Raw genomic sequence first — 22,061 nt, 5'->3', positions numbered from 1 at the left:
TGAAAGGATAAGGGAATGAGGCCCAGTGGTAACTGAAATGGAAGAGGAGAATCATTCAATGCTACTGAAGGATGAGTATTTGGAGACGGGTACAAACCTTTTCTGTTTCTGCCGATCCCTCTCCTTGCGGGATGATGATCCAAGATGCTGCCCTTTTTCCAGTTCCTCCCCAGCAGCCTTCAGAACATGACCCTGTACAGAAGTTGGCAATTTGGCAATCAGTGGAGCAACCAACCACACCCCTGATCTCTCCAAAGCACTGTGAAACAAAGCAAGGACAAATACTACTCTTAAAAATGTTTTACCAATATTGTGTTACCAAATTTGCATAAAATATGGATTTCTACTGTTTCCTGGCACTTTATGCATTTTCCTCTACCATAGACCCTAGACAATGCTAAGTTACCACATCCCATCATCACCAAACACCACTTGCTGTGTGTTTTATCAGAGCTGACCTTATGTTAGACTGGCTGTGTGTTATGGCTAAGATGACCCTGGGTTAATCTAGATGCAATAAATCCTGGATTACACCAGATGTGTGGTGTGGCAGGGTTAGCAAAGTCAACATGCAGTTGCAGTATTCCAGGGTCGGCACAGTGTGTTATGAATCTGATGATTCTGGGTTACCTTGGTTGCATATTACGGCTGCACGAATCCTTTATAAGAACATAAGATGGGTCAGTCCAAAGATCCATCAAACCTAGCATAGTGTATTTTTGTTTGAAATAATTGTCTTAGAAGCACAGATATATTGGAAGACAAAAACTAAGTAAACCTCAGTCCTGAGGAGTGCTGACGGCAGAAACTGCATCTGTTGGTGGGGAAGTTGGACATAGTGCTTACATCTGCAAAGGAAATTGTTGGTGGGTCAAACTGTTGCTGTCTATGTATGTTTGTGTTCTGCTGAGTAGTATGAGAGCTTGAATTAATCCCTGTGTGTAGATTAAAAGGTGAATTTTCAAAGGGTTTCATGCGTAAAAATCAGCACATGCATGCAAAAAAAGGACATATTCCTGTAAATGCGATTTTATAAACCTCAAACACACATGTGCAAGTAATGGTGCGTGAGTAAATTTGTCATATAAAAGGGGGCAGGTCAGGGTATTCCCGGCAGGGGCCAACATTTACGCTTACAAGTTCCTATTTTATAACCTCCAAAGTGACACACCTAAGTCTGAATAAGTGAGAATAAATATCCTCATCGCCAAATACTGACTGGGTGAAGGGTCTGGGTAAACTGGGGGAGAGTGCAGGCTGAAGACTCAGGAAGTCTTGGTGACCTACAGAGAGATTGGGCAAACTGGACTAATTAGTAATACTGGTAATTTCCTTCACACGTGCATGTTACAACATTTGATGACTTACATGTGTAAATTCCGACAAGTGTTAAAGAAAATATGCAAGTGAAATCTCCATGTGTAAATTAAAATTAGGAGTACAAATATTTTGTACCACTTATCTGCATAAATGTTGACTTCTTCAGTAAGTCTCAAAAAACGCTACTTATCGAGCAAGGTAATATAGTCAGATAAGTATTAAAACACTACTAATCCGGCTATTGTAGAGATTACTTACCTGATAATCTCATTTTCCTTAGTGTATGCAGATGGACTCAAAACAAGCGGGTATAGTGTGCTCGTGCTAGCAGTTGGAAATGGATCTGACGTCAGCACGGGTACATATACCCCCGCAGGAAGTGCAGCAATTCAGTAATCTTCCTTGCAAAAGCTTTATGGATATATGTGTAACTGACCGATCGATTAAATGAACAGGATTACCCTGACCGATTGATAGTAGCTGGAGACTGCCAGTGTTCTCAACCGGAAGGCGTCGACCCCCGGCAGGGTGGATGCCCTATTATAAGAAAAAAACATGGCTTACCATGAGTCGGTGAATCCCCATGTATGCCGGCAGCCGGGCGGGATGCTGAGTCCATCTGCATATACTAAGGAAAATGAGATTATCAGGTAAGTAATCTCTACATTTCCTAGCGTGTAGCAAATGGACTCAAAACAAGTGGGATGTACAAAAGCTACTCCCCGACTGGGCAGGAGGCTCCCCGAGGTCCGTTCAGGATTGCCCTCGCAAATGCTGTGTCCTCCCTGGCCTGGACGTCCAGACGGTAGAATCTGGAGAAGGTATGGAGGGAGGACCACGTTGCCGCTTTACATATCTCTGCCGGCGACAGCATCCTAGTTTCTGCTTAGGAGGCCACTTGCGCTCTGGTAGAGTGAGCCTTGACCCGTAGAGGTGGTGGTTTTCCTGCTTCTACGTAGGCTGCCTTGATAACTTCTTTGATCCAGCGGGCGATGGTTGCCCGTGAGGGCGCTTCCCCTTGCTTCTTCCCGCTGTGAAGGACGAACAGGTGGTCCGTCTTTCGTACTGCTTCTGACATTTCCAGGTATCTGGACAGCAGCCTGCCTATGTTGAGATGGTGTAGTATTCGACCTTCTTCAGACTTCTTCAAACCTGCGTGGTAGGCAAGGATATGGTTTGGTTGAGGTGGAAGTGTGAGACTACTTTGGTAAGAAGGAAGGAACCGTGCGAAGATGGATAGCCTCTGGAGTGATTCTGAGAAACGGATCACGGCAGGACAGTGCTTGTAGCTCTGAGGATGCGGCGTGCTGAGCATACAGCCAGCAGAAACCATCTTCAAGGTTAACAAACGAAGGGGACAGGGAACTGGTCTGAAGGCATGTCCCGCTAGAAAATTCCAAAACTAGGTTGAGGTTTCACAGGGTACTGGCCACTTCAAGTGGCGGGCGAATGTGTTTGACTCCTTTCAGGAAACGTGAAACGTCTGGGTGTGTGGCGATGCTGTTGCCGTCACTCCGGGGACCGTAGCAGGATAGTGCTGCCACTTGAACCTTGTGGAATTGAGGGACAGACCCTTCTGAAGTCCATCTTGCAGGAAATCCAAAATGATAGGGATCTTAGCGGCATGTGGATTGGTGCCGTGAGTTTCGTACCAGGCTTCAAATACTCTCCAGATCCTTATATATGTTAGTGATGTGGAGAACTTGCGTGCTCGGAGGAGTGTATCTATTACCGGCCCCGAGTATCCTCTTTTCTTCAGTCTAGCCCTCTCAATGGCCAGACCGTAAGAGAGAATTGAGCTGGATCCTCGTGGAGGATGGGACCTTGCCGCAGCAGGTCCCTGTGTGGAGCCAGGGGGAATGGAGTCCCTGCCAGTAGTCTTCTCATGTCTGTGTACCAGGGTCTTCTTGGCCAGTCCAGGGCCACTAGAAGAACTAGGCCTCTGTGCCGCTGAATCTTGTGTATAATGGCACCCAGCAGGGGCCATGGAGAAAAGGCATATAGGAGGATCCCCTGAGGCCATGGCTGTACCAGGGCATCGATCCCCTGGGATAGAGGATCCCTCCTGTGGCTGAAATATCTGGGTACTTGAGCGTTGGACCTGTCCGCTAGTAGGTCCATGCCCGGCGTCCCCCACTGATCCACAATCATCTGGAAAGTTGTGGGCGACAGCTGCCATTCCCCTGGATTTAGGATTTCTCTGCTGAGGAAGTCTGCCGTGTTGTTGTCCTTCCCGGCGATGTGGACAGCGGAGATGTCCTGGAGATTTGCTTCCGCCCAAGTCATCAGGGAGGCTATTTCTAGGGATACCTGTTGGCTTCTGGTTCCGCCCTGTCGGTTGATGTATGCCACCATGGTGGCGTTGTCCAACATCACTCTGACCGCTCTGTTTCGAAGTCTGTGGGCAAATCGCAGGCACGCTAGCCTGACTGCCCGTGCCTCTAGTCGGTTGATGTTCCACCCCGACTCTTCTCTGTTCCACCGCCCTTGGGCGGTGAGTTCTTCGCAATGTGCTCCCCATCCGATCAGGCTGGCATCCGTAGTGAGCAGGGTCCAGGTTGGGGAGGACATTCTTGACCCCCCGGCTCATGTGGCCAGGCTGCAACCACCACCGTATCTGATGCCGCACTCTGGCTGGTAGAGGTAGGTGTACGGTGTAGTTCTGTGATCGTGGGCTCCACCGAGATAGGAGGGCGCATTGTAATGGTCTCATATGAGCCCGCGCCCATGGTATCACCTCCAGCGTGGATGCCATAAGGCCGAGGACCTGTAGGTAATCCCAAGCTGTGGGCCGGGTGGCGCTCAGCAGGGCCTGCAGACGATTCCGGAGCTTTGCTCTCCTCTTGGCTGTCAGACTGACCTTGTCTTCCTGGGTGTCGAATCGGCCTCCTAGGTATTCCAGCGACTGAGAAGGCTGTAGGGAACTCTTGTTCAAGTTTACTACCCATCCTAGGCTTTCCAGAAGAGATATAACTCTGTTGGTTGCCTGGTGGCTCTCCTCCGGGAACTTTGCCCCGATCAGCCAATCGTCCAGGTAGGGATGGACGAGAATTCCTTCCTTACTGAGTGACGCCGCCACTACTACTATGACCTTGGTAAAGGTCCGCGGCGCGGTGGCTAACCCAAAGGGTAAAGCTCGGAACTGGAAGTGTTGATTCAGGACCTTGAAGCGTAAATAGCGCTGGTGATCCCAATGGATTGGGATATGCAAGTAGGCTTCCGACAGATCTAGGGATGTGAGAAACTCCCCTGGCTGTACTGCATTCTTGACAGACCGCAGGGTTTCCATGCGAAAGCTGGGGACCCGTAGGTGTCTGTTGACTGACTTGAGGTCCAGGATGGGCCTGAAAGTGCCCTCCTTCTTGGGTACTATGAAATAAATGGAATAATGCCCAGAATTTTCCTCCCATGCAGGCACTGGGATTATGGCTTTTAGGGACAGGAGCCTCTGCAAGGTAACTTCTAGTGCCGTCCTCTTGAGGGGTGAACAAGGAGATTCCACAAACTTGTCTGGCGGGAGTCGAAGAAAGTCCAGGTAATACCCTTCTCGGATGATGGCTAGGACCCACTGGTCCGAGGTAATCTCGACCCACCTGCGGTAGAAGAGGGTTAGCCTGCCCCCTATGACTGCTACCCCCGGATGGGTCGGCTGATTGTCATTGTGGGGTGCGGCCGGGACCAGAGCCCGAGCCAGTTCTCCTCTTGTTGTGCTTAGTCCGAAAGGACTGGTTCCTGGCCTGGGAACGAGGTGCTTGGCAGCGAGCCCTGTAAGGGTTGAAGCGCTGAGAGTTTCTACCTCTGGATGGTCTAGGAAAAGGGCGCTGGCTCCTCCTTGGCCTGTCTTCTGGTAGACGGGGTAATGGAGAGGCGCCCCATTTATTGGCCAGATTCTCGAGGTCGCTGCCGAACAGGAGGGATCCCTTAAAGGGCATTCTCGTGAGATGTGTTTTGGAGGAGGAGTCGGCTGACCAATTACTTAGCCAGAGCTGTCTCCTGGCTGCCACTGAGGATGACACTCCCTTGGCTGCCGTACGGACTAGGTCGGAGGCTGCGTCAGTGAGGAACGAGAGAGCTGATTCCATCTCTTCTCCCGGGGTGTTGTTCCTAGCCTGTTATAAACAGGAACGCATCACCATGGTGTAGCAGGTTGCAATTCCTAGGGACATGGCTGCCACCTCAAAGGCTTGCTTCAGCATGGCGTCCATGCGCCGGTCGTGTGTATCCTTGAGGGCCGTCCCCCCTTCCACCGGAATGGTGGTGCGCTTCACAATTGCGCTAACTATGGCGTCTACCTGAGGGCACGCCAGCATCTCCTTAGTTGCCGGGTCTAAGGGGTACATGCCAGACAAGGCCCGACCCCCTTTGAATGAGGCCTCCGGCGCATTCCATTCCAGATCAATTAGCTGCTGTGCTGCTTGTAGGAGGGGAAAATGGTGAGCCATTTGGCGCAGGCCCTCTAACAGGGGTTTCATTCTCGGTTTTCCTGGGGTGTCATGGCCCAGAAGAGCCAGTTCCGACAGGCATTGAGAGATCAGTCCTGGGAGATCCTCTTTCAGAAAGAAGCGCCTCATGGTCCAATATGGTTCAATCCCTGAGGGAAGTTCTCCCTCCTCGGGGGGCTCGTCGTCTTCCTCAGGGCAATCTGAATCCCCATAAGTAGGGGTTCCGGGTGGCGAGTGGCCGTGCCTAGGCCTTGAGGGTCCAGGGGCCGGGTCATCCGGTACGTATGAACCCGTTCGTGGAGCAGACTGCATTGTGACAAAGGCGTGAATCCTCTTAAATAATTCCACCCAGGAGAGCGAAGCAGGATCTGGCCTTAGGGGCACCAGGTCTCTCGGGTTCCCTGGCAGCTCACCGCTGCCTGCTAGGTCCGGGGTGTTCCCTGAGGAACTGGCAAGTACGCTGGGCTGGGACCGGTCCTGGCCTGGAACTCCCAGGGCCTCTTCACATTGGGCACATAGGGAGTCTGCTTCCTCGCTCTGTGTGGCTCTGAGGTTGCATGCAGAGCAGAGGCCTATGCCTGATTCTGGAGGTGCCGGCTCTGCTGACGCATGGGCTCTCTTACGCTCCATCTCGTCTGTTAACTCAGCTAGAGTCTGCGCTTTGTAATATGCGCGAAAGATGTGCGCCTACCAATATGCGTTTATCCACGTGCGCCTAGGAATGTGCGCTCATCAACGTGCTCGTATTAACGTGCGCCTATGAACGTACGCCTATCAGCGGGCGCCTATGAACGTGCGCCTATCAGCGGGCGCCTATGAACGTGTGCTTAGCAATGTGCGCTTATCAACGGGTGCCTATGAACGTGCGCTTAGCACCGGGCGCCTATGAATGTGCGCTTAGCAACGGGTGCTTAGCAACGGGCGCCGATCAATGTGCACTTAGCAACGGGCGCCTATCAGCGTGCGCTTAGCAACGGGCGCCTAGCAACGGGCACCTATCAGCGTGCGCATAGCACATGCGCCTATTGCGCGGTGACAAACCAGGGCAGAAGGCAACGGCGAGCAGGCAGGCAAAATGGCGACCCCCTTGGCAGGTTGCCACATAGGCAGACTCTGCTAATCCTCGCTTCCTCGGAGACCAACAAGTAAAGATGTACGCCTTACCTTGTCTTCGGCGCTTCCCGGCTGCGACCCGGGCGGTCTCCGGCTGCGGGGGGAGAGGGTGATTACCGTCACCGCCGCGCTCGAGGAAGTGCACCCGCTGCCTCTAGGCCGCGCCCGAACTCGTCTCGCTCGGGGGCCAAGTCCACGCCGGGACCGAGGCTGCCTCTATGCCGCGCCCGAGCCCTTCTCACTCGGGGGCTAGGTTCCTGCCGCGATTCGGCCACCGGACCGAGGCTCTTACCTCCGAGGGACCACGGAAATCGCCTCGGGAAACTCAACTGGGGGAGGGACCGAATGGTATCACCGCAGGAGTGTGGGGCTCGTCTTCAGGTAGGTTTCTTCTATGAATTTAGTCGTTAGAATTTGGAAAAACGCTCAGCGAGCGTGAGGTAGCTCCAAACTGCTTTGGAGACGGAAATTACTGAATTGCTGCACTTCCTGCGGGGGTATATGCACCCGTGCTGACGTCAGATCCGTCTCCAACTGCTAGCACGAGCACACTATACCCACTTGTTTTGAGTCCATCTGCTACACGCTAGGAAAGTTTATTTATTTATTTATTTTTAACTTTTCTATACCGATGTTCGTGTATAAAATACAAATCACACCGGTTTACAATGAAACTGAAAGTCTCATGTAAGCGTTACAAGGAACAAGGGAATACATATAACTGGGATACAGGAACATGGGAGAGAATAGAATTACTCGAAGGACACGAAATGAAACACAATTAATAAATATCAGATCGAAAAAAGTAAATGGGTTGAAGAAAACTTCAGATACCAATAAATCTAATATAAAGACCAAGACTGGAAGAATTCTTAGACTGCAGACAAGAACTGATGGAGCTGAAAAATCTAGTGGGAATTATTCTTACAAGGAATTAATCTAATGAGGGTGTGTTGAAAAAACATGCTAGGTATCCTTTTAGACATGCTTTGTGTTGATTTAAGTGTATTTTATATAGTGTAAATGCATTTGCGCACACGACATAAGATACTTTCACATGAGGGCACATACTCCTATGCATGCGTTTATGGGTGTGTGTGTGCATGTTTTAGAATTAAATTCTAAACTTAGAGGATAATTTTAAGTTTATAACTTTGTGTGTTGTGAAAATAGAGCTTGAATTAATCTTGTGTGTAGATATGTTTATTTAAAACCACTTCTTGACTGCTTCCACAGCCTTAAACAGTTCCCCAAAGCAGTGTACAATAAAGCAACATAAAATACAGAAATATCACACCGCAAAAACAATACAAAATGACTATTAAAATAAACTGACATACTCATCATACAGGTATCAACCCTAAACAAGGAATGTCCCTCGTCACACATCTTTAAGAGAATAGACAGGCCTTTTATGAATGTGTAGAACCGATAATAATTTTATTTCAATCTAATATTAGCTGGCAATTTGTTCAAAAAGAAGGAGTAATTACTGAGAAAGCCCTCTCCCAAATCCTAATTTTCTTAACCATCCTAACAGTAGATAAAGATAATAGGGCACACTGGCTCGACTGTAATTACCAGAATGGAGTGTACTACTCTAGCTTATTCTTCAAATACAGTGGCTCATTTCCCGAGAGTTTGTAAAATGAGGGACAAGATCTTAAATTGGATCCGTGAGCCTACTGGGAGTCAATGTAGCCAGAACAGCAAAGATAATGAAGGAGAAGCCATAGGGCATCTAAAAATGGCTTTTTCAGCAGATTAAGGTTCAGATTTAAATCTAAATTTATAATTATGTGTGTTCTGGGAGAGAGAGCTTGACAATTTGTATATAGTTTAAAGTTAGCATTTAATTCTAAGTTTATAATTGTGTGTGTTCTGGGAAATAGAGTTTGAATTCTGTGGGCAGTTTAAGTCTAGAATAATGAATCTGTAAAGGTTACTTCCTTGATCTGAGATAGTGTAAGAACTGTGCCTGAGGAAGTAGTCACTAGTGTTTGATTTTTGAGAGATGGAGAGGAGCCGGTTATCATGGTCCATGTGGGTACCAATAAAACAGGAAGGTGCAGAAGGGAGGTTCCGAAGGCTGAATTTAGGCTCTTAGGTAGGAAATTGAAATCCAGAACCTGCAAGGTTGCACTCTTACAAATGCTCCCCGTTCCACACACAGGAGCCCAAAGGCAGCTGAGTTCCAGAATCTCAATGCATTGTTAAGATGATAGTTTTGGGAAGAGGTCTTTAGATTTGTTATGAACCGGGGAACATTTTGGGGGAAGGAAAAGCCTATTCCAATGGGATAGGCTCCACCTTATTCAGGGTGGAATTGGCTGCTGGCACTATCATTTACAAAAAGATAGAGCAGCTTTTAAACTAGACCATGGGAGAAGCAGATAGTCACTCAGAAATGCATGGTTTGGAGTGATTGATTTTCCAAGGATATTTGCAAAACAGGGAAGTTAGAATATTCTAGTAGAGAGGTTGTGGTTAAGGCTGAATTAACCTAAGATGTGTGAATAAAGAGCACATGGATATGAATGACTCTATACTTCTTGTAGCATCTGCTAATAAGCGGGTTGTCAATACAAATAGAAACAGAAATGCAAATATACTTTAAAATGTCTGTATGAAAATGCCAGAAGTCAGTAAGTGTGCAAAGTTAGATTGTATGGTATAATACAAGGATATTCACACAATAGGCATCTCAGAGATGTGGTGGAAGGAGGATAGCCAATTGGACATTGCATCACCAGGGTGTACATTATACTGACGTGACAAGGTAGATCAAATTGGTGGTGGGGTGTAAAGGAAGGCAGAGTGTCAAGCAGGAGAAAAATTATGCAAGACAAAATGCACTGTGATATCCTCAGGGAAAGAAATTCCATGTGCAACAGGTAAGAATATGGAAGTGGGTATATATCACCATCCACCTGGCCAAGGTGAAGAAATAGGAAGTGAAATGTTAGTAGAAACTAGAAAGGTAAATACATTTGGCAACACAAAAATTGGAGATTTCAATTATCTTAGTAATTACCTCAGTAATTGAAATCTGAGTGGATTGTCTCATCAAAAGAAACTAGAGAGATTAACTTTCTAGATGCCACAAATGACTGTTTTATGGAACAGCTGGTCTTAGAAAAGAAAACAGGGGCAAGCTTCTTGAGATCTAACCCTCAGTGGAACACACAACCTGGTGGGAATCACTTAGCAATAGTGATCATAACATGATCAAGTTCGACATAATCACTAGAGTGAGGACATTAAGTAAAACTACTGCAGTAGCATATAACTTTAAAAAGGGAAAGTATAACAGAATGAGAAAATTAGAAAAAAAAAAGGAGCAGTTGCAAAGGTTAAAAACTTGCAAGAGGTATGGACGTTATTTAAAAATATCATCTTGAAAGCCTGGATAAAGAGTATTCCATGCCTTAAAAATGGTCGAAAGAAGACCAAACAACTGTTAGCATGGTTTTATGTTGAGTTGAAAATGGCAGGTAAAGAGAAAAGGTCATCTTTCAAAAAATAGAAAGCAGGCCCAAATTAAGAAAATAAGCATTAGCACTGGCAAGTTAAATATAGAAGAGCAAGAGAGAATTTGAGAAGCTTGCCAGTGAGGCAAAAATGAATAACGATTTCAAGCACATTCAAAATAAAGAGCCTACGAGGGCTGCTAGATGACTGATGAAGGATGAGTAAAAGGGATGCTCAGGGAGGACAAGGAAAGCAGAAAAACTGAATGAATTCTTTGCCTTGATCTTTACTGTCAAGGCTGCTGGGAACTCACATACATACTGGAAACATTCTTTGATGGTGACGATTCTGAGCAACTAAAACAAAACTCAGTGATAATGGAGAATCAAATACTATCCCCACCTAAAATCCTCAAATAATTCAAACATGAAATTGCAAACCTGTTGCCAGTAATCTCTAACCTATTATTTAAAACAGTCACAGCAACTGAAGACAAGGGTGGTTGGCAAATGTAACTCCAGACACTTGCTTCCTTCTCTGCTCTCATCTGTTTTGTTTTGGTTTTTTTTCAAATAAACTTTAGCAAGCTGCACAGAAAGCCGCAAATCTCCCTGCACAGATCACTGCTCCACTAATTGTTTTTTTTTCTTTTTAATTGGGCTGGAGTGGGGTGGTGAGGAGAACTGGACTCATCTGGATATCCATCCTCCCCAGAACTGGTAGGCCACTGTCATTCAGGAGCCTCTGATCCCCTGAACAGCCCTATTCAAATGGGAAGAGAATCTCAAGGCCCATCACCACTAGGAGCAATTTATCAAGGCATCTTCAGCTGCATGGGCTGATGCTAACCAGAGGAGAGGGAAGGAAAAGGAAGGTGATGGTGATGATTCCAGTGGGGTGGAGGGAGAGAGAAGGGAGGGGAAGGTGATAATACCAAGGGGTGAGGGGAGAGAAAAGGAAAGAAGGTGATGAAGCAGGGGGTTAGAGGCAAGAGAAAAGGAAAAAGAAGGTGATGGTGCAGGGATAGAATGGACAGCAAAGGGAAGAGAAGGTGATGATGCAGGAGACAGTGGAAGAATGGAAGGCTCATCTGCATACTGTTCCCAGCACTCTCTGGAAGATGACTCCGGAGGTCACAGCGAGCGATCCAGGCTTCAAACTTCACAGCTCCAGCTTCCAGAGGCCCCGCACCCATTGCAGTAGAAGGGGACTGAAAGGCTCATCTGCATACTGTTCCCAGCATCCCCCAGAAGAGGACTCCGGAGGTCACAGCGAGCGATCCAGGCTTCAAACTCCATAGCCCCAGCTTCCAGAGACCCTGAACCCTCTGCAGTAGAAGAGGACTAGAAGCACACGCCCTTAAGCGCAAAAATCTCAAACCCCTCAATTCTTTGAGTGAAGATCAACTTAATGGTGATTGAAGAGGATTGGTAAGTACAGCTTTGGGAAATCTTAGGACTTAAAAAAAGGTTTTGAAGAGAGGTGAAATAGTGGGATATATTCTTTAGAGTTTGAGTGTGTCTGAGATAATAAGAAAGCCAGAGGGAGTTAATTCTAGTGCCTGTCTTTTCCTCCCACCCACCCCTAACTCAACCCTTGATTTTTAGGAAAGAGACAATTTCTCAGTAAAAATCAATCAGGATCACATCTAAATCATACTTTTGCACCAGCCCTTATTGAGAGTTTAATCATCCCCTTGTAGGTCATTAGCAGATTAATTAGTGAAAGCACCTATAAACTTTAAGTACTCTAATTCCATCTCCCTTAGCAACCTACACTTAACCAGAAACTCAACAAAATTAAGATGAAGGCAGCAGCCCAGCAGCAAGAGGGGGACTTTCCAGTCTTTTGCAAGAGTGTCACATGTATGATATTTTACCCACCGGTGAGAGACTGTATGTGTGCACCCAATGCAAAGAGATCCTGGCCCTCAGAGAACGAATTTGATCTCTGGAGGCTAGAATGGGAGAGCTGGAAGAGCTGAGTTAGACAAAGAGATACACTGATGAGACCTTCAAGGACATAGTAGCCAAGACCCAAATCCAGTCTAGCAGCCCCGGTTCTGCCTTAGATCAGAAAGGTCTCCCAGTTGAAGCATCACCCTGGTGTAGCAGGAAGTGATCCTATAGCAAGGGCCTGCTTCTCCAGGTGATGAGTTGTCCTCTCACTCAGAGGACAAGTCTCCCAGGGCTACTGCCCATGAAGTAAGAGTTAGGTCAGCCATCATAGTTGGTGATTTAATTATTTAAAATGTAAATAGCTGGGTGGCTGGTGGACGTGAGGACAGCCGGGTAACTTGCCTGCCTTGTGTGAAGGTGGCAGGCCTCACGTGTTACCTAGATAGGATTATAGATAGCGCTGGGGAGGAGCCGGTTGTCATGGTACATGTGGGCACCAACGACATAAGAAAATGTGAGAGGGAGGTTCTGGAAACCAAATTTAGGATTTTAGGTAGAAAGCTGAAATCCAGAACCCCCAGGTGGCATTTTCTGAAATGCTCCCTGTTCCATGTGCAGGTCCTCAGAGGCAGGCAGAGCTCTGAGTACCAATGCGTGGATGAGACAATAATGCTGAGAGTAGGATTAAATGGTCAATTTTCCCAGTGGAAAAGGGTAAACAGTGGAGTGACTCAGGGCTCTGTACTTGGACCAGTGCTTTTCAATATATTTATAAATGATCTGGAAAGGAATACGATGAGTGAGGTTATCAAATTTGCGGATGATACAAAATTATTCAGAGTAGTTAAATAACAAGCAGATTGTGATAAATTGCATGAAGACCTTGCGAAACTGGAAGATTGGGCATCCAAATGGCAGATGAAATTTAATGTGGATAAGTGCAAGGTGTTGCATATAGGGAAAAATAACCCTTGCTGTAGTTACACGATGTTAGGTTCCATTTTAGTAGCTACGACACAGGAAAGATCTAGGCATCATAGTGGATAATACTTTGAAATCGGCTCAGTGTGCTGCAGCAGTCAAAAAAGGAAACAATGTTAGGAATTATTAGGAAGGGAATGGTTAACAAAACAGAAAATGTCATAATGCCCCTATCGCTCCATGGTGAGACCGCACCTTGAATACTGTTTACAATTCTGATCGCGGCATCTCAAAAAAAGATATAGTTGCGATGGAGAAGGTACAGATAAGGGCAACCAAAATGTTCAGCTTGGAGAAGCGACGGCTGAGGAGGGATATGATAGAGGTATTTAAAATTATGAGAGGTCTTGAATGAGTAGATGTGAATAGGTTATTAACACTTTCGAATAATAGGAGGACTAGGGGGCACCATGAAGTTAGCAAGTAGCACATTTAAGACTAATCGGAGAAAATTCTTTTTCACTCAATGCACAATTAAGCTCTGGAATTTGTTGCCAGAGGATGTGGTTAGTGCAGTTAGTGTAGCTGGGTTCAAAAAAGGATTGGATAAGTTCTTGGAGGAAAAGTCCATTAATTGCTATTAATAAAGTTGATTTAGGGAATGGCCTCTGCTATTACTGGCATCGGTAGCATGAGATCTTCTTGGTGTTTGGGCATTTGCCAGGTTTGGCCTCTGTTGGAAACAGGATGCTGGGCTTGATGGACCCTTGGTCTGACACAACATGGCAATTTCTTATGTTCTTATGCAGAGAAGAGGGATTCCTTTTTGTAGGGAACTGGACAACCTTTTGGGAAGGACGGGCTTCACCTTAACCAGAATGTAACCAGGCTGCTGGCGCTAACTTTTAAAAAGGAGATAGAGCAGCTTTTAAACTAGAACAAGGGGGAAAGCAAACAGTCACTTAGCAGTGTATGGCTCAGAGGAATTTATCTTTGAAAGATACTAATGAAACAGGAGAGTCAGGGCATCCCAACAGAGGTTCCAAATAAAGCAAAAGTAGTCCTTGTGCCTATAAGTAAAGAATCACCTGAGCTTAAGAACTCCAAATTAGCCCTATCAATTGAAAAGCAGGTTGTTAATACAAACAAAAAACACACTTTGAAATGTCTGCATGCCAATGCCAGAAATCTAAGAAGTAAGATGGGAGAGAGTGTATAGCAGTGAATGATGAGATAAACATAATTGGCATCTCAGAGACCTTGTGGAAGGAGGATAACCAATGGGACAATGCTATATTAGGGTACAGATTATATCGCAATGATGGGGAGGATTAACTTGGTGGGGGTGTGGCACTTTATGACCAGGAGGGTATAGAGTCTAATAGGATAAAGATCATACAAGAGACTAAATGCTCAGCAGAATCTATATGGGTAGAAATCCCATGTGTGTTGGTTAAGAGTATAGTGATAGGAGTATACTACCATCCACTTGGCCAAAATGATCAGACAGATCATGAAATGCTAAGAGAAATCAGGAAAGCTAACCAATTTGGCAGTGCAATAATAATGGGAGATTTCAATTACCACAATATTGACTGGTAATAACAAAGGTATTATCATGGTACCTTCAATAAAAATTGCAAATATAAATAAATAGTACCTCAATTTAATAAAAGTATATTTATTAAATCATCAACTATATCTACATGTTTATACAAAACATCAGCCTACATTTACATAAAAATCCCCCAGCATTCCCAAACATCCTTACTAAGACCCTAGTTTCAATGATCCACAACCGTTTTCTTCAGGGGATACCCACCCATTAAAACAGAATGATGATTTTTTAACGAAGTATGTCTAATGAAGCAAAAATTTAACAGTAACTAAATTCCATATCCAAATATGACTTTGCTTCACAATTATTAAATATCCATTTAATGATCCATATTGTATTGTCAACATATGCATTGCTCCATATGCATAGCTCCAATATATGCATTGCTCCAATCCCACTGATACATCCAACCACTTTAATTGCCATTGTCGAATTTGTATTCTAGGAGAAATGTCTTGGTAATAGATGTAGATTTTGTAATGGGAGCAGTGATAAAACTTGGTTGACTTTTGGATCTTGAAGTACAGTACTTTTAGGGACATTTGTCAAATATAAGTTGTGATTAAACTGGTCAGGATACCCCTATGAGCTCAACTATAGGTTCTCTTAGGGAAATTTTCTCAAAGCCTCGGTCTAATCCCTGTCCCCTTCTAGACAGGGAGATAACTGGATGACCCAATGGAATACTGTAAGTCCAGCACCCTGAACTGATAGCCTTGCACAAGAGCAGCATAAATCCTAGAGGATGGGTACCCCAAAAAAATGCTTTTAAATTGTTGAAGAGCAGAATTTCCACCCATTTCATCCTACAGCCATCCGAATGCCCTCCCGGGGACATCTGAAGATAGGAAAATTGGTTCTTACCTGCTAATTTTCGTTCCTGTAATACCACAGATCAGTCCAGACAAGCGGGGTTTATTCATCCCTACCAGCAGATGGAGGTAGAGAACAAAACTTTGGGCTCTGATATACGAGAATGCCACCTGCAGTCCCTCAGTATTAATCGATACCCAAGCCAAGATAAGTAAAATAGAGCGAACGAGGCTCCCAACATGGATACTCCTCACCAACTAGATAATGCAGAAAACATTAAACCAAGAACAAAGCCAAAATATGACAAATCTGCTTTTCAAATAACTACAGCAGTAGACCAAGCAGTCTTTCGGCAGAGATTCTCAGAGCGGGCCTCTGGACTGATCTGTGGTATTACAGGAACGAAAATTAGCAGGTAAGAACCAATTTTCTTTTCCTGAACATACCCAGATCAGTCTAGACAAGTGAGATGTACCAAAGCCCTCTTATACTGGGCGGGAACCCGAAAGACCTGCTCGAAGAACACTCTCCCCAAAAGGGGGCGTCTCCGGGGCCCGCACATCCAAACAATAATGCTTGGTAAAAGTGTGCAATGAGGACCATACCGCAGCTCTACAGATCTCCTGTGGAGACACCAGCTGTCACTCAGCCCAAGACGTCGCCTGAGCTCAAGTCAAATGAGCTCTAGTCGAATGAACTCTAAGCCCCACTGGAACCTCTTTTCTTTGGATACATAAGCTGCAGAGATCGCCTCTTTCAACCAACGAGACAAAGATGCCTTAGACGCCTTTTCGCCCTTCTTCGCTCCCCCGAACAGGACAAACAAATGATCCGAATGACGGAAAGCGTTAGTGACTTTCAAGTAACGCAATACCACTCGTCTTACATCCAAAAGATGAAGCTCCCGACCCATCGAGGGATCCCTATCCAAATCCGTAAACCCGGGCAACTCCACTGATTGGTTCACATGAAAAACAGACACCACCTTAGGAAGAAACAAAGGCACCGTTTGCAAGGACACCTTATCCGATGATATCCGGAGGAACAGATCACGGCACGAAAGTGCTTGCAATTCCGAAATCCTTCTAGCCAAACAGATAGCTACCAAAAAGACCATCTTCAGAGTAAGGATCTTCAAAGATGTCCGGCTCAGAGGCTCAAAAGGCTCCTCGCAAAGGGCCCGCAACGCGAGATTGAGGTTCAATGCTGGATAAATGCTACGCAGAGGTGGACGGAGATGCTTGACTCCCCGTAGAAAATGTACCAAATCCGTCTGGGAAGCCAAGGCCTTCCCCTGTATTCTCCCCCTCTGAGACGGCTCAAAGTGGAAACCTGGACTCGAAGGGAACTATGGGCTAATCCTTTGGATAAACCCTCCTGCAAAAAGGACAAAATATGGGATACCGAAACCTGAAGAGGGTCCAATCCCTGTTGTTCACACCAGGCCTCAAACACCTTCCATACCCTGGAATAGGCTCACGAGGTAGAAGGGTGTAGCGCTTGGAGAAGCGTGGCTCCGAATACCCTCTCACATGCAATCGCCTCTTCTCAAAAGCTAGGCTGCAAGACAGAAGCGATCCTCCAGATCGGAAAATATAGGACCCTGACGAAGGAGATCCAGTAGGTGGGTCAGGCGTAGCAGACCATCCACTGCCAGACGCACCAGATCCACGAACCACGGGCGGTGAGGCCACTCTGGAGCCACCATTATCACTGACCCCGCGTGACCCTCTACTCGCCTGAGTACCTTCGCTATCAGTGGCCACAGAGGGAAGACATACAGGAGGACCCCGGTTGGCCACAGACATACCAGGGCATCAAGCCCCATCACACCAGACTCTCTCTGGCGGCTGAAGAGCCTTTGCGTCTTGGCATTGAGACTCATTGCCATGAGATCGAACTGCGGGGTCTCCCACCGCTCGCAGAGGAGCTCCCAGGCACTCCGAGAGAGTTCCCACTCTCCCAGATCCAACTGTTATCGGCTGAGGTAATCCGCTTGGACATTGTCGATTCCTGCGACGTGGCGATTCCCTCAAGATGAAGCTCTGCCCACTCGAACAGCAGCTGAGCCTCCTGTGCTACCGCAGGACTCTTGGTTCCGCCCTGGTGGTCGATGTAAGCTACCGTGGTCGAGTTGTCCGAGAAAACGCGCACCATCTGATCATGGACCAAGGGTAGAAATTGTTCCAGAGCTCTGCATACCGCTCTCGTCTCCAGGCTATTGATGGACCACGCCTGCTCCAACATCAACCAAAGGCCCTGAGCAGGCTTGCCAAGACAAACTGCTCCCCAGCCCTGAAGACTGGCATCCATAACGACAACCCCACCCAAATCTGGGATCCTCGAGAGGCATTCCCTTCTCCAGATTGCTCCGCATCATCCACCAGGCCAGACTGGACCTGGCCAGCTCCGTCAGAGATAGGGGCAGAAAATATTGTTGCGACAAAGGATTCCAACGGGACAAAGCGCTCTGCAGTGGTCTCAAGTGGGCAAACGTCCAGGGCATCAGTTCCAACGAGGATGCCATCGAGCCCAGGACCTGTAAATAATCCCAGACCTTCAGCACCTGTAGACGCAGCAGACGTGCTATCTGTCCCTGAATCTTGTTCACCCTGTCATCTGTGAGAAACACTCTGCTCCACTGGGTGTCGAAACAGGCTCCCAAATATTCGAGGGAACAGGAGGGGACCAGATGACTCTTCTGCACATTTATAACCCCGCCCAGAGATTCCAGGCGTGACCGAACTCTGTCCATGGACTGCACACACTCCTTTAGTGACTTCGCCCAGATCAGCCAGGTCGTCCAAGTACGGGGTGTACCAGAAATCCCTCCTGTTGCAGAGCCGCAACTACTACCATCACACCTTCGTAAAGATCCGCGGGCCGGTGGCCAGTCCGAAAGGAAGTGCTTGATACTGATAGTGCTGTCCCAGAACCATCAATCTGAGAAATATTTTGGTACTCCTGACAGATGGGGATATGCAGATAAGCCTCGGTGAGATCCAGAGACGCCAAAAACTCTCCTCCCCGAACTGCTGCAATTACAGTGCGCAACATCTCCATCCGAAAACGTGGTACCTTCAAACTCTGGTTGACCTTCTTCAGGTCTAAGATAGGACGGAACGTGCCTTCCTTCTTGGACACCACGAAGTAAATGGAATATCTGCCTTGCCTCTGTTTGGACATTGGTACTGGTACAACCGCCTCCAGGCTTAACAGATGCTGAAGCGTTTCCTGGACTGCCGTCCGCTTGCTTTGGGAAAGACAAAGCGACTCCAGAAACACCGACCACAGAGGGCGAGAAAATTCTAAGGCGTAGCAGTCTCTCACCACGCTCAAGACCCACCGGTCGGAGGTTATCTTGGTCCACTCCCCATAGAACCGGGCCAGCCTGCCCCCAATTACCAGAGATGAGGAGTGGATCTGCCGGATCTCACTGTGAGGACTTATTGTCACCCGCTCCCTGGGTGGATCCGCCTTTAGATGACCTTCCAGACCCCCGAAAGGACTGTTGCCTGTGCGAGGACTGTCATGGGGCTGAGACCCCTGAGGACCTCGGCTGATGAAAACGCCTCGACTCCCAAAAGTGAGGCCGAGAGGAGAAAGGTTTCTGGCCAGACTTTCGATCCTCTGGCAGCCTATTGCCCTTCGCCTCTCCCAGCGACTTCATCAGACTTACTCAGACTATCCGAAATAGGGGCAACGAGTACTATACTAAAATGTTTCACCTCCTATTTATCTCAAAGAAGTTTCCAAGTAATATTCAACAACAACCTATCTAATAAAGTAAACCTAAATACAGGAGTCCCACAAGGATCTGCCCTGTCAGCTACACTCTTCAACATCTATCTCCTACCAATTTGTCACACACTCGATCGCCTAGGTCTGACTTTTTCCTATACGCTGACAACATTCAAATATTGGTTCCAATACAGAATATGCTTGAAGAAACCTACGAGATAATAACCATCTATCTTGCAGAAACAAACGTCTATCCACCCTAACACTCATAATAAACATCAAGAAAACCAAATTAATCATCCTAGACAAAAAAGTCAATGACTCACCCATGCAAACACTCAAAACAGAAAACCCAAAAACACTAATCTCTCATGTTAACCTTGCTAGAAACCTAGGAATCACCATAGACAAAGAATTATCATACAAAACCCACATAAATAAAATTAGAGGAGGATATCGCAAATTACTTACACTCAGACGTCTTAAGCCTTTTCTTACACAGAATGATTTCACAACAGTCCTGCAACTACTCATTTTTTCCAGCATAGACTACTGCAATACCCTACTCCTTGGCTTACCACTTGCTACCATCCGTCCTCTCCAAATACTACAGAACGCAGCCGCCAGAATTCTAACAGGAACAAAGAAACACGAACATATTACTCCAACTCTCATCTCTTTACACTGGCTCCCAATAAAATACAGAATTGACTACAAAGTTTTAACAATCCTCCACAAAATAATCACAGGACAGCAAAACTACTGGCTAAGCAAACACATTGAACTACACACTCCAAAAACTGGGAGAATGGGCATGCAAATGAAATTTAATGTGGACAAGTGCAAAGTGATGCACTTAGGGAACAGTAACCCAAATTATAGCTACACAATGCAAAGTTCCACGTTAGGAGTCACCATCCAGGAAAAGGATCTAGTCATCATTTTTGATGATACATTGAAATCTTCTGCTCAGTGTATGGGAACAGCCAAGAAAGCAAATAGAATGCTAAGAATTATTAGGAATGGAATGGAGAATAAGACAGAGAATATCATAATGCCTCTGTATCGCTCCATGGTGTAACCTCATCTTGAATATTGTGTAATCTGGTCACCACATCTCAAAAAAGATATAGCAGAATTAGAAAAAGTACCAAGAAGGGCGACCATAATGATAAAAGGGATGGAATGATTCCCCTATGAGGAAAAACTAAAGAGGTTAGGACTCTTCATTCTAGAGAAGAGATGGCTGAGGGGAGATATAATAGAAGTCTATAAAATAATGAGTGGAATGGGTACATGTTGATCGTTTTTTTACTCTTTTAAAGAGTACAAAATCTAGGGGGGACACAATGAAATTACTAGGTGATACATTTAAAATAAGAGAAATATTTTTTTTTACTCAGCGCATAATTAAGCTCTGAAATTCGTTGCCAGAAGATATGGTGAAAGCTATTAGTGTAGATGATGCGTTTAAAAAAGCCCTGGACAAGTTATTATTAAGGTGGAGTTGCAGAAATCCACTTCTTATTTCTGGGATAAGCAGCATGGAATCTTTCTACTCCATGGGATCCTGTATTGGCCACTCAATGCACAATTAAGCTCTGGAATTTGTTGCCAGAGGATGTGATTAGTGCAGTTAGTGTAGCTGGCTTCAAAAAAGGTTTGGATAAGTTCTTGGAGGAGAAGTCCAATAACTGCTGTAATAAAGTTGATTTAGGGAATGGCCTCTGCTATTACTGGCATCAGTAGCATGGATCTTCTTAGTGTTTAGATACTTGCCAGGTTCTTTTGGCCTCGGTTGGAAACAGGATGCTGGGCTTGATGGACCCTTGGTCTGGTCCAGCATGGCAATTTCTTATGTTTTAAGGGTTCAACCGCATAGATCTCTAAGAGGGAAAGGAGTTCCTTCTGAAGTAATTCCTGATGCAGAGAATGCCCACAAGTGAAGTCCACAAATCAATTTGGAGGGACACCAGATAGAAGTAATCTGTTTTCTTATGATGCTGAAGACACACAAGCCTAAAGTTATACTGGTCCAGTGGTTTATGTAAAACCTCAGCCTGCCTTCAACAGACATGAGTATGTGAATGCAGGCTATGCTCTACGTGATCCAGTCAAAACTCCATCCCAGGCTTTGACAGGGCTGCCGGATGTGATTTAGGAGCTCCCTACAACCTTGGGAAGATAGGAGGGGGCCTGTTGTGCATGGACTGAGGTGGGGCAGAGGATAATGCTTTCTCGGCTAGAAGTGTCTCCTCGGCCCCATGCTCGAGAACTTCCTGGCGGAGAAGGGCAGGTCTGGAGTGGCTATGGAGAGTTGCTGAACTATGGCACAGTGTTCACGGATCTGTGCCACCGCATGCTTAATCCTATCTTTGAGAGTCTCTCCAGTACACAGTACATCAGCAAGTCTTTTCTGAACCTCAGATTGAAGGTCTGAGGCCCGCGGCCAGGAGAGTCTATGGGCTCCAATCTCCATGGCAGAGACTCTCAATATAGTCTTGAAGACATCAAAGGTAAATGAGAATGCGTTTTTCCACACTTCATTTCCTTTCCCAACAGTGACTGAAGATTGTTGCACTGCTTTCAAGGAAACCGCTCCATTATCTCTTGCATCTGCTTCAGCATATCTTGCATTTAGTGGCCCATAAAGAGCTGGTAGAGGGCCTATGTGGGTGTTGAGCATAGCTCCCTGAAAATACCTTCTTCCCAAGAGTATTCAAG

General features: G+C 46.3%; 1 protein-coding gene across 1 annotated transcript in view; it reads right to left on the bottom strand.

Moving 5' to 3' along the window:
* Positions 1 to 22,061, bottom strand: part of MED12 (mediator complex subunit 12) — a 573,790-nt gene that overhangs the window by 134,205 nt on the left and 417,524 nt on the right. Inside the window, exon 30 of the mRNA XM_029607961.1 lies at positions 98 to 259. Within this exon, the coding sequence (XP_029463821.1) occupies positions 98 to 259 (162 nt within the window). The remainder of the gene's footprint in view (positions 1 to 97; positions 260 to 22,061) is intronic.

Source organism: Rhinatrema bivittatum, chromosome 6 (genome assembly GCF_901001135.1).
Source record: "Rhinatrema bivittatum chromosome 6, aRhiBiv1.1, whole genome shotgun sequence".
In the NCBI taxonomy this organism is placed as follows: Eukaryota; Metazoa; Chordata; class Amphibia; order Gymnophiona; family Rhinatrematidae; genus Rhinatrema; species Rhinatrema bivittatum.
This window is presented reverse-complemented; position numbering and strand designations above follow the sequence as displayed.